Here is a 13973-nt window from a genome sequence, read left to right on the forward strand (position 1 = left end):
ATGAATGGAAGTCCCCCTCGGTCAACATAATATCTGATCAAGGGGAGGCTTGATGGTTGACAGGCACAGAGGCAAAAATAATACAATAAAAAAATGCAACTCCTCATGGTGGCCATAGGTCTAACTGAAACTGATATAAAGTGGAGGGGGTGTTGAGAAATATGTCCATAATGGATGGTATGCTTACAGACATATGTCCCATACAATGCACTGATGTTATTGTACATTTGGAGTGGAGAAGGGGTTAATGCATAGTATCATTATAAAAAAAGCCTTCCTACCACTAGGATGGTGCTCTACTGTGTTGTCCTACTCTTCTTTCTGCATGCATTCACCCCAATACCATGGTTAGGGACCAGGTTTGTTAGGGTCCTTGTCTGGGTGTCAAGCCAGATACTTACCAGGTATCATGGCTGCAGAGGCTGGGGGCACTGGGACATGGCTGATGGCAGTCAGTGAGATACGGACCAAAAAGCAACAAAACCACAGTTCCCAGGAAGAAGGCAATATCCTGCTCTGGCCAGTATAATTTCTATTCATACATTCAGCATATAATACAAAATGAACAAACTAGGCGTTTATTAGGCCTTGAGACAAACACTTGTCTAAGAAACTTGATGCATGCAAATTTGAATATTAAAATGCCATCTTTAAAGGGCTTGAAAAGAATGAAAATTTTGGCTTTGACGATTCACGGCCCTTTGGAATAATTTTTCAGTTAACATCAAACATGATGAGTCTCTATGAATGTTTAAGAAACTCTTAAAGATCAGGATGGGTCCTAATAAATAAAAAGCAAATGCTCTGGAGCCTGTGTTCTATGTAGGCTTTTAGGCCAGAGTACAGGTATGCATTCCTTTGGTCTCATATTTCTCTAATAAACTGATGATCTCATTCAATAAACATCAAAACATTAACACTTTTGTTTTCCATTTTGTTTCTCAATATCATCCTCTAGTTTGATAATATGTCATTCATGTTACATATGCTGATTTATCCTGTTCCTTATTGTAGAAAACACCATTAATATTTTCAAGGGGTTCCTGTTGAAATTCTGATGAGTGTAACTGAAATTATTCTCCTGATTGTGAGGTACCACCGATTACTCCCTTACTCTGAATTATAATGAAGTATTATTCCCCTTACTCTGAGGTACAGTGAAATACCGCAGATTATTCCCCTTACTCTGAGTTATAGTGAAGTAATGGAGCTTATTCCCCTTACTCTGAGGTACAGTGAGGTACCACAGATTATTCCCTTTACTCTGAGTTATAGTGAAGTAATGGAGCTTATTCCCCTTACAATGAGGTACAGTGAGGTACCACAGATTATTCCCTTTACTCTGAGTTATAGTGAAGTAATGGAGCTTATTCCCCTTACAATGAGGTACAGTGAGGTACCACAGATTATTCCCTTTACTCTGAGTTATAGTGAAGTAATGGAGCTTATTCCCCTTACAATGAGGTACAGTGAGGTACCACAGATTATTCCCTTTACTCTGAGTTATAGTGAAGTAATGGAGCTTATTCCCCTTACAATGAGGTACAGTGAGGTACCACAGATTATTCCCCTTACTCTGAGTTATAGTGAAGTAATGGAGCTTATTCCCCTTACTCTGAGGTACAGTGAGGTACCACAGATTATTCCCCTTACTCTGAGTTATAGTGAAGTAATGGAGCTTATTCCCCTTACTCTGAGGTACAGTGAGGTACCACAGATTATTCCCTTTACTCTGAGTTATAGTGAAGTAATGGAGCTTATTCCCCTTACAATGAGGTACAGTGAGGTACCACAGATTATTCCCTTTACTCTGAGTTATAGTGAAGTAATGGAGCTTATTCCCCTTACAATGAGGTACAGTGAGGTACCACAGATTATTCCCCTTACTCTGAGTTATGGTGATAATTCCTCCTCCACATACCACACCATGGAGAAGTTGTCCATTAAGGACCATCATCACCTCCAGAGATGTAATATTGAAAGTTTGCCCCATAACATTCTAAAATCCTGGAAAAGTACCAAGCAGTTGGATGGGCAGTTCAGCCTTCTGAGGACTGGTTAAGTTCAATGCCACAGTTGTAGACAAGAACAGACAACCTTGACATAAGTGCTGGAGAACATGCACCACTGTAAGGACTTCAGGAAAGCATATGGACAGTATGAGCTGTCCCATCAAGTTGTGATGGCACTGCAAGGTACACCATAAAACCTGCATGTGAAGCTGAAATCAATGAACCATGCATGCTGTGGCAAGTAACCACAAGTCACATAAAGCTGTGCACTGTTTACTTTATTATTTATTTCACATTTGTTAACTGGGTTAGTCCAACTGAGTTTGCAAACAAACCTATTTTCAGTCGAGACACAAGGAGAAAGAGCCCCAGCATAAATAAGCAAAGATAAACATACAGGACAAACACTACTAAAAATAACAGTGCAAGTACGAAATTAATTATAAAGAGAAAAAAGAAAAAAAAATATGAATATGGGTTGCACTGATAGCAGTGGTCAAAAATTTACTACATTTGAGAGTAAAAACAAAAAGATAATCGTTGTTCAAAAGAAGGACAATGTATAGACATTGATCGGAAGTGGGGGGGGGGGTAAATAGTGTGTGATAAATTATCTTTGAATGCTTCACTCTTTCAGTGAGTTCAAAGATTAAAGGCTTTCCTGAATGATGAAAACAGAGTCCAGTAAGGCTGACACTTTGGATGGAAACCAAGGAATACATCTTCCAAATGATGGAGATGCCTATATGCAGGCAACAAAGCAATGGCAGTAGAGACCCAAACAATATGAGAAAGAAATCTGCCTGCAGCTGTCAAGAGTCTACTGCCCAAAATAAGAGTACACAACAATGTTGCATCACCAGAGTTTTGTTCCCATCATCAGCAGTCATCTGGTGACTACATATGGCACCTAAAGCAAAGCACTGTATTTTGTAAGTGCTCGGATCAAACAACAAACCAGAGGAAACTCCTGTGGCACCACGAGCAGACCATGATGGCCCAGAAGGAATTCATCAGATTTATGGACAACAACCTAACAGCCAAGAAGTAACATGAGGGAGATGATGGACAACAACCTAACAGTCAAGAAGTAACACGAGGAAGATGACGGACAACAACCTAACAGCCAAGACGTAACAAGAGGAAGATGAACATTAAAGTGAACATTCAAACTACTGGATGTGCTTGTAACATGATTTAGAATTAGATGCCCCCAAATGGAAGGATTAAGAAGAGTGCTGGAAAGAAACCAGTCTAGAACATTGCCCCCCTATATGTTAATGGGATGACTACAGTCTTATAAGAAACATAACCCCTTTCTCTCCCACTTTCTCTCTTCCCTCCTCACATACACTAATTTTACAGTTCCCCTTGGAAGTACATCAGAAAGCAGTGTCTGAAAATCTTGGCAGGCTATAGCGTCTCTTTGATGGGAATCAGATGTGGGATTAGTTTCTACTGGGAAAGAGAGAGTGAGATCCTCCCCTACTCTTAGGATGGTAGAGGTAGTATTCTGGACCAAACCAAAAATAAAGGCAGAGGGGAAATAAGGCCCACAATCAGGGACAATTTTTAAATATTACTCTAATTCACTTTATAAAATTAAACAGAGCAACACGTTTTTGCATCAACATGCATTTCATGAACAATAAGAACTATGAAACTCTGCCTGCCATTACTAAGTGATTTAACAGAAAAATAAAATCACAGGGACATGGCAAAAACATGATGCAAAATATGAAATATTCTGAAAAATTCTGGACAATTTTATTTTTATTTATTTAACATTTGTTTACCGGTGAAGTCTGAGTGGGCAAGTTTGCCAATTTTCAGGCGAAGCCCGGGGAGAAAAGCTCCACATAATAACAACATAGCAGTCAGTATTTTAAACAAAATAGTGAAACAATCAGAGAAGTGATAGTAATAAATCACACAGTAACACATATTATCACAGTTGCTAATAAAGCTAACAGGATCACTTCACTTAGTAACACATACTTTGGCAGTTACTCTTAGTAACAAGAAATCATTCAGTGGAGTAGTGTCTCAGAGATACAATAAGCTTCATATACAATGGATTAGCATCTCAGATTGGTACTATAAATTGTTATGCTTAATGTTGTCATACTTATCACATGGGATCAGTAAGCAAATAGAGATATATTGAAAGTGAAGAGTAGGGGGAGAGAGGGTGAAGATGGCAGTAAGGTTTTCAGTAAGCGTAGAGATATAGTGAAAGTGAAGAATGGGAAAAGAGTTGAGAGGTATGTTACTGCTTAGACATCTACAGTCAGTGTACCCCAGCAGTTCATGCTCTGTGCTAAAATAACACCGAAGAAGATGTTTATGCCGACATCAAGATGGCCTTTTGTCTACAAGGACGAACACTAAAGTGATTGAGTGGCTTTGGAAGAAAAATATTACTTGCTCCTAGTCTTAGCTATAGTCTCCTTTCTTTTTGGCAGGAAAGAAAATCCTTATAATGTTATGGTATTCTGTCTACCAGAGGTGGTACTTGGCTAAAACATGAACATCAAATCAGTGATTTCTTTTTGACATTGATTATAATGGCAGCGATATTCAAATTAAAAAAAAAACTTACATTCCATTCTCTCTCTCTGTCTCTCTCTCTCTCTTATGAGTCACAGCTCACTCCTAGTGTGACCCTGCAGACTGCCATGTTTACAGTGCAAAGGAGAAAATGGAAGTAGGTTGACGGGTCTTTCTTCTGTATCACACATTGCATGCACTAATTCCTACAGACAATTTAGAATCCCCAGTCCAGCTACTGTATATCTCTGGAGACTGGGAGGAAACCAGAGCACCTGGAGAAAACCCACATGAGCACATGGAGGACAGACAGACTCTACACAGAAGAACCAGACCAGAGAAACTTTTCCTACAGGCATAAATATCAAGTGGTCTGTTCAGTGTGACTTTGATTCCACACACTGTAATTCATACTGCACAACTTTTTTTCAGTAAAATGATTGGCACAGTGTGTGACAAGTGGGCAGAATGAGTTACTTGTGATCAGAGTTGGCAGCAGAAATACAAAACATACTGAAATTAAGTGCAGCAATATTTATAATACTGCAGACAGAAGAGCACCATAAATTATTAAGCACTTATGCTAGCAAATTTCACTGGGCACTTGTGGAATACTGCATTATTCGCTATGGAACAGAGTGTTTTGGAGTGTCAAAACCAATGATCTAATTCATAAAACAGGACAAATGAGAAGTATGCACTACATATATAGTGGTCATGAAGAGCAGGAAAGGTGAAGGGTACATCCACTTATACAACGCATGCATGCTAAAGCAATGACCATGGCAATACTGTCATACTAGCAATGCACTTAACAAAGAGTTTGAGCATTGGCTGTCATAAGCTTTTTGAATAGTACTCATTTCAATAGGCCTTTTTAAGTAAGAATTTTTTTTTTCACTGTCTGGCACAACAATTTTTAGAAATTTAAGAGTATCTTTTTAAGAAAAACACACAGGCTATATTCCTATACATTTTCCAAAAGAACATACCCCGAATCATTGACAACAGGTGCTTGGTCAAAGCCCTTTTCTCTAAGAATTCCAATGGTCTTCTGACAAGAAACAGTTGGCAACACTGTTAAGGGGGCAGACAGATTCAGCTGTTGAACTTTTTCATTCCACCACCTAACAACAGAAACAGATGTGGATTACATACTGTATTTAAAAAGACTTGTTAAATCATCACAAATCATACTAATTTCAATTGTTACTTTCATGCAGTATACATAAATGTTTTCATTTTTAATAATTTACATTCACTCCAATACTACATAAATTGATCAATTCCCGCTTTCTCTTAAACCTCACTCCTCTTAAACATTATCATGCATGTATTGTTCCCACAAATTCCATTTATTTCTATATAAATTGCTCCTTCCCTTTTATAAAGATCTCACTGCCGGTTCCCTTATCTCCTTTACAATATTCAGTTTTGGAGTCTGAGTTCTATTTTTTTCAGTAATAACTTTTTCGGCAGCCAAAAGTATTAAACTCAGGAAGGCCTTGCTATGCTTAGACAACTCAGATCCTACATCATGGCTCAGAATTATAATTTCCTTCGTCACACCACTGCACCCTCCCAACATTTCTGGCAAAGTGTTCTGTATGGAATGTTTAAATCTGCCAGTTTGTTTCATTTCCAAACAAATGTGTTCACTGTTACGTTTCTCATTCCCATCGCACCTACATCATTTGCTGTCTACCCACAGCGGTAGCTGATTCATTTAGCATCTTGTGCATTCATCAGTCTGTCATTCTGTCTCCCCTCAAAAGTGTTCCTCAGCAAGCCAGGTCCCCTTCTAAACTTCTGAACTCCTCAATGCTTGAGCAGCAAAAAATCCCTATGTAACTTCTCTGGATAGCAAATTAGTTCAAAAATGTAATTCAGGAAATTAGGGTGGGTGGCTCTACCTCTTCCAAAAGATCTAGCACTACTGGTCTACCCCAGGGTTCACTTTTTGGGTCACTCTGCTTGGCAATTACGTCTTGGAGGTCAAAGCAAATGTTAAGTGTTTTTGGATGATCAAATTTGTAGATGGCTGTAAACCTTTGTGATATCACAAACTTCCTAGAGGGGACCAAGATCCGCTAGGAAGTCCATGCCAAACCATAGACTAAAACTAAATGCCAAGAAAGGTCTAACAGTATCCTTCAACAAGCATGTCTTCCTTGTAATTATTACCTTGACAATGTATCCCTGAAAGCTGATCTCATACTCAAGGATTTGGCAACTGATGTTGACAATAAACTGTCCAGGAAAGGAAGCCCTTCTTCATCGCACAACTTATATTTAAAGATGGGGCTTTCCAGGTCCAGAGATGCAATCATTCCACTGCTTTCTCAATAGTCCAGTCATTTAATATAATTCTCCTTTTTGTATGTACCTGTTCAAAGAGTTGTCACAACTGGAATTACTACAATGGTTTCTCAATTAAAAAAAATAAAGGGCCAAAATCATAAAAACTATGCAGACCATCTCAAAGGTTTGCCTCACTTCTTGGTATCATACAGGCTACCAACAGCTAACCTCTGCCTCAAGTACAGAGCCTCTACAGACTCCATGCTGTCAGACCTATTACACATTTGCATCTCCTGTGGTAACAAACTACTCAAAGGGTGTCAATCTGTTTTGTAACTAAACAGGACATGTTGGAGGGATAAATATGTATCACAGAGAGGACCATCTCTAACCAACTGTCTTCCATGCTACATAAAGCACAGCTGTTCTCTTACTCTAGTCAAATGTAATTGGGACTACTGGAGAGGAAACTGTAAATTCACCCCAGTTTTGTCACCCAAAAAGGGCAACAAGTAAATGTCCCAAAATGTTTGTTCTGCAAGTCTCTGGGTTATTCATGCACAAAATATAAGGGCTGAAAAACTACCATAGGAATCTAAGGCTAGACATATTCAGATCCTCACAGATTAATAGCCTGCTAAGTGCCTTTGAACCTTGTTCTACAGGGAGAATCATGTTTTCTCATGCCCTCTGCCTCTCCCAAATAAATTTTTTCAACTCGTTATTTGTGATCATCCACAATTTATTTTCTGGTTGATAAAAATATACCTGACCTGTATAAAAATCCAAAGGGATGAAAATCATTTACACTGCTTGTCTTACTATCCATATCCATGATCAAGAGTGTCCAGCTTTTCAATTTTTGTATTATCTTTGAAGTCCCTTCTTACATATTCTTAGTTATTATAACAGAATCCAGTTTAATCCACACACCTAAATGCTATATCTTATCACGTCACCATAAATATGGATATTGCTAAACCATTTCATATGGTAGTGAACAGTTTTCTTGTTTTATCTTCATTTGTTTCATATTCTGAAAGACTTGTAACTTTCTAAAAATGCTCCACAGTAACAGAAATAAAACAACTGGAATTGAGATCTTTAGAAAAAGGTAGGAATAAACTACACAGGAAAAATGGGAATTGTGGGAACAATACATACAGGAGAGGAATGGGGTTTAAAAGAAGGCAGGACTTAAATGAGCTATGTAATGTTTGGCTGAAAACTATCGGGTAGAGTATAAGTGATGTATAATGTTTTCAACTGGCTGTATGTCAGTATGGTTTGTGATGTAACTAGGATTATGTTGGCATGGTTTGTTTTCATTTACATAAATGTATTTCAAAGTCAAAGTAAACTTTGTCACTTCGATTCACACAAGTGTGAACCGAGTGAAATTACATTTCCTTCAAACTCAATGTGCATACAATACATAGACTACATTTAACATGACGATAATACACAAAATTCTATTGACACAGATGACAAACACAACAATAATAAACACTTGCATTATTGTACTAATGTAACAGATTGCCACTCATTACTAGGTTATTAGCTTATTTTCACTGGAAAAATTGCACTTAAGCGATTGATTTAAGGCCTACATTTATATTGCAGAGTAAGACAGTTCAGTTTGATTACTGCTGACTTTGCTGTCTGGGTACGGGTAAGACCTTGTTACATATTGCACTACGGAGACCTTTCAGTATAGCTGGATTACTGCTTTAATATCCAGTGAGAGAGGTACTATTTCTAGAGTTCAGTAACCTGACGGCTACTGGAAAGAAGCTGTTTCTGAATCTCATGGTTTGCAGCATATGCATCGAAAGCACCTTCCTGATGTTAAATGTGCGAAGCTTCTAAGCAGGATGAGTGCTATCCCTGGTTATTTTCCTTGCCCTACTGAGACATCTGGACATGTGCAGGTCTTGTATGGATGGGAGGGAGTTCCTGATAATCCTCTCCGCCACTTTCACGTCCCTCTGGAGGGACTGGTGCTCAGAAGCAGAGCAGCTTCCATACCATACTGTAAAGCTGTTTGTCAGTATACTTTCAATGGTGCACCTGTAGAAGGTTGTGAGAGCCATTGATGGTAGGTTTGCTCTCCTCAACCTCCACAAGAAGTGAAGCCATTGGTCCTCCTTCTTAATGATGGCATTTGTGTTGGCTGACCACGTCAAGTCTTCTGCAATCTGCACCCCCAGAAATGTTGTGCTTTTTACTCTCTCAGCTGTTTCTTCTTTGATTACAAGTGGAGAGTGCTCTCTGTTGCTCTTCCTGTTATTTCTTTGGTCTTGTTGGCATTTAGTGCAAGATTATCACTGTAACACCAACTTATGAAATGATTCACCTCCTCTCTGTAGGCTGTCTCATCATCATTTCTGATGAGGCCCACAACTGTCGTATCATCTGCAAATTTGATGATACAATTTGAGCTGTGCTTGGCAGTACAGTTGTGGGTTAGTATGGTGAAAAGCAGGGCGGTTAGGACAAATCCCTGTGGGACTCCAATGTTCAGGGTGATGCTCTCTGATGTATTCTTGCCTATCCACACTTTCTGGGTTCTACCTATAAGAAAGTCCAGAATCCAGTTGCATAGTAGAGTGCTGATGCCCAGCTGAACCAGCTTTCTGATCAGATTTTGTGGGATGACTGTATTGAAAGCTGAACTGAAGTTGATGAAACAGCCTCACATAGCTATTCTTCTTCTCCAGGTGTTCCAGCGATAAGTGAAGTGCCAAAGAAATAGCATCTCCTGTGGAGTGATTGGGCCTGTATGCAAACAGGAGTGAATCAAAGTGTGCATGTTATTATATCTTTGACTAGTCTCTCAAAGCATTTCATTACAGTGAAGGAGAGAGCTACAGGACGATAATCATTTAGGCAAGCAAGTGGTGACTTCTTTGGCAGTGGTACAATGTTTGTATACTTGAAATATCTGGGCACAATGGCTTGACTCAGTGAGTTGTTGAAGATGTCTGTGAGTTTCATTTGTTAGTTGGTCCGCACAGTCTCTGAGCACTCTTCCAAGAATGTTATCAGGTCCAGTTGCTTTCCTGGGGTTAACTCTTCTCAGGGTCCTTCTGACATCAGCAGGGTTGAGGCTGAGCTCTTCCTTATTCTGATTGTTTTTGATTTTCTATTGATGGTTTAATAAAGATATTTCTTGTTAAAAAAAATGCTCCACAACACTGAAACATCCTTTTATCGATTTATCAAGTACAACATAATATCATCCACAAATAAAGCTAACTTTTCCTGATTATCATACCAGTTACATCCTCAAATTTATGAGTCCTTTATTTTCCTTGCTAGTGGATTTAAATATAAAGCAAACAAAGATGAAAGAAGACACCCCTACCTGGTTCCCCTGTCCCCTAGTCAAACCCAACTTGTCAGAGAGGAACCTTCCACCTTAATCCACACCTTTGACCCTTCATATGTCTTCATTATTAATCCTATTATTTTATTGAGGGACACAAATGCTATTATAACATACATTTCATATATATATATATATATATATATATATATATATATATGTATATATATATATATATATATATATATATAAAAGCAAGGTCTCTAAAATCATTACACAAAGAAACTAGCTTCCTGTATCTCCTGATGGAAACATTAACACTGCACTGTTGAAAAGACACAGTTGGAAACTGTTTTTCTCTATGGAAAAAAACACTTTAGTAAAAGAAAAGTATTATAATATATTAAAGCCTGAATCCAAACGTTAGCACTTTTGAAGTGCAGGACAAACTAAGTTACTTAAAGTCCTTGTGCTATCAGACCTCCCTTGTAAAAGAGCACAGACATTCTACTATGACTACTTAGCTGGCAAAATGGAAGAAAATTGCTTACATGAAATACTTATCTCAAAACAATAAAATGTAAAAAGGAAATTTAGGCTTGGACTGGGATCTGAATTACTGACCTTTCCATTAGCACTGAGTTACAACATGGTATAAGGGGATTAATTTGCATTTTTGAGCAGATATAGCCACATAATTAACTATAACAGGCAAAACTCACATTTTTCAGAGGTGGGTTCAAATTGTTCTACCATGGTGTGGATGGGATAAGAAATGGGGTAGGGATTATCATGAAGAAGCAGTAAGTCAAGAGTGTTTTGGAGGTGAAAAGAGTGTCAGATAGAGTGATGTTTACGAAACTGGAAATTGATGGTGTGATGATGAATGTTGTTAGTGCATATGATATGCAAGTTGCGTGTGCGATGGATGAGAAAGAAACATTTTGGAGATGGATGAAGTGGTGGGCAGTGTACCCAAGGGTGAGAGAGTGGTGATTCGAGTGGATTTCAATGGGTATGTTGGTGAAGGGAACAGAGTGGATGAAGAAGTGTTGGGTAGGTATGGTGTTAAGGAGAGGAATGCAGAAGGTCAGATAGTAGTGGATTTTGTGAAAAGGATGGACCTGGGTGTGGTGAATACGTATTTTAAGAAGAGGGATAAACACAGGGTGATGTGCAAGAGTGGAGGAAGATGCACACAGGTGGATTATATCCTATGCAGGAGAGCCAGTCTGAAGGAGATTGGAGACTGCAAAGTGGTGGTAGTTAGGCAGCATAGGATGGTGGTCTGTAGGATGACAGTGGCAATCAAGAAGAGGAGGAGAGTGAGGGCAGTGCCAAGGATCAAATGGTGGTAGTTGAGAAAGGATAATTGTAATGTGGAGTTCAGGGAAGAGTTAAGATGGGCACTGGGTGGCACTGAAGAGTTACCAGATAGCTGGGCAGACACAGCACAGGTGGTAAGGGAGACAGCTAGAAAGGTGCTTGGTGTGACATCTAGTTAGAGGAAGGAGGACAAGGAAGGAGGACAAGGAGACCAGGTGGTGGAATGAGGAAGCACAGAAGAGTATGTAGAGGAAGAGGTTGGTGAAGAAAAAGTTGGATTATCAGAAAGATGACGAAAGTAGACAGGAGTACAAGAAGATGAGGTGTATGGTGAAGACAGAGGTGGTGAAGGCTAAGGATAAGGAGCATGGCGAGTTGCATGAAAAGTTGGACACTAAGGAAGGAGGAAAAGAACCTGTACCGATTAGGCTAGACAGACGGACCGGGCTGGGAAAGATATACAGCAGGTTAGGGTGATAAAAGATAATGAGGGAAATGTACTCACAAGTGAGGAGAGTGTGTTGAGCAAAGAGTACTTTGAGGGGCTGATGAATGAAGAGAATGATAGAGAAGGTTGGATGATGTGGGGATAGTGAATCAGGAAGTGCAACGGATTATCAAGGAAGTAAGGACAGCTATGCAGAGGATGAAGAATGGAAAGGCTGTTGGTACAGATGGTATACCAGTGGAAGCATGGAGGTGTTTAGGACAGATGGCAGTGGGATTTTTAACCAGACTATTTAACAAAATCTTGGAAAGTTAGAGGATGCCTGAGGAGTGGAGAAGTGTATTGTTACTGATTTTTAAGAATAAGGGTGATGTGCAGAGCTGCAGTAACTACAGAGGGATACAACTGATCAGCCATAGCATGAAGTATGGGAAAGAACAGTGGAAGCTAGGTTAAGAAGGGAGGTAATGATTAGTGAGCAGCAGTACGGTTTCATGCCAGGAAAGAGCACTACAGATGCAATATTTGCTCTGAGGGTGTTGATGAAAACGTATAGAGAAGATCAGAAGGAGTTGCATTGTGTCTTTGTGGACTTAGAGAAAGCATATGACAGGGTGCCTAGAGAGGAGCTGTGGTATTGTATGAAAAAGTCAGGAGTAGCACAAAAGTATGTAAGGGTGGTACAGGAGGGCAGTGCGACAGTGGTGAGGTTTGTGGTAGGAATGACAGATGCATTCAAGGTGGAGGTGGGATTACATTAAGGATCAGCTCTGAGCCCTTTCTTATTTGCAATGGTGATGGAAAGATTGACAGACAAGATCAGACAGGAGTCCCCATGGACTATGATGTTTGCTGATTACAATGTGATTTGTACTGAGAGTAGGGAACAGGTTGAGGAGGTCTGAAGAGGTGGAGAGATGCTCTAGATAGGAGAGGAATGAAGGTCAACAGGACTAAGACAGAATATATGTGTGTGAATTAGACAGAGGACAGAGGAATGGTGAGGATGCAGGGAGCAGAGTTGGCAAAAGTGAATGAGTTTAAATACTTGGGATCAACAGTTTAGAGTAATGGTGAGTATGGAAGAGAGGTGAAGAAGGGAGTACAGGCAGGATGGAATGGGTGGAGAAGAGTGTCAGGAGTGATTTGTGGCATGGGCACCAGTAAGATTGAAAAGGAAGGTCTACAAGATGGTAATGAAACCAGCTATGTTACATGAGCTGGAGACAGTGGCACTGATGAAAAGACAGGAGTCAGAGCTGGAGGTGGCAGAGTTAAAGATGTTAAGATTTGCACTGGGTGGGATGAGGATGGACAGGATTAGAAATGAGTATATTAGAGGGTCAGCTCAGGTTGAACAATGTGGAGAAAAAGCCAGAGAGGTGAGATTGCACTGGTTTGGACACGTGCTGAGGAGGGACGCTGGGTATACTGGGAGAAGCATGCTAAGGATGGAGCTGCCAGGTAAGAGGAAAAGAGAAAGGCCTAAGATAAGTTTATGGATGTGGTGAGAAAGGACATGCAGGTGGTTGGTGTGACAGAGCAAGATGCAGAGGACAGGAAGAAATGGAAACAGATGATCCGCTGTGGCAACCCCTCATGGGAGCAGCCGAAAGAGCAAAAGAGAAGAAGACAAAGCTCACATGTTTATGAAATAACAATCTATAGCCCAGAAAGTGGAAGAGGTTATACTGTGTATCCATTAAAGATGACTTCAAATGTACTTCCATACACTGAATATCTCTAAGAAGTACATCAAGCTCGGGGCTAAAAGTGAGGAAGGTGTGGCTGTCCATACTACTGTCACAAGCACCAAGGAGCCAGACATTTAGAAGTGAAGTTGCTTTCTCTGCCAGCCATAAAACATTGGTCAGATGGTATTATAACATAAGCTGGTACTAACTCAAATGGAGTGCATACAATTTTAATGTTTAAGAAAATAATGCTTTTGTGAAAAAAATGGCCAGTGTCACTGTCTGGTTGTCAAGACAGTGAAAATAATTGTTCT

The 13973-nt window shown here is 39.7% G+C and overlaps 1 protein-coding gene across 2 annotated transcripts in view; it reads right to left on the minus strand.

The window, feature by feature from the left end:
• Positions 1-13973, minus strand: part of CBS (cystathionine beta-synthase) — a 656282-nt gene that overhangs the window by 93237 nt on the left and 549072 nt on the right. For both annotated transcript variants that reach the window (XM_044072237.1, XM_044072236.1), the window contains exon 13: positions 5555-5689. In XM_044072237.1, the coding sequence (XP_043928172.1) occupies positions 5555-5689 (135 nt within the window). The remainder of the gene's footprint in view (positions 1-5554; positions 5690-13973) is intronic.

The sequence above is a fragment of the Protopterus annectens genome, chromosome 5.part0, assembly GCF_019279795.1.
Source record: "Protopterus annectens isolate FY-2018-M chromosome 5.part0, PAN1.0, whole genome shotgun sequence".
Lineage (NCBI taxonomy): Eukaryota > Metazoa > Chordata > Ceratodontiformes > Protopteridae > Protopterus > Protopterus annectens.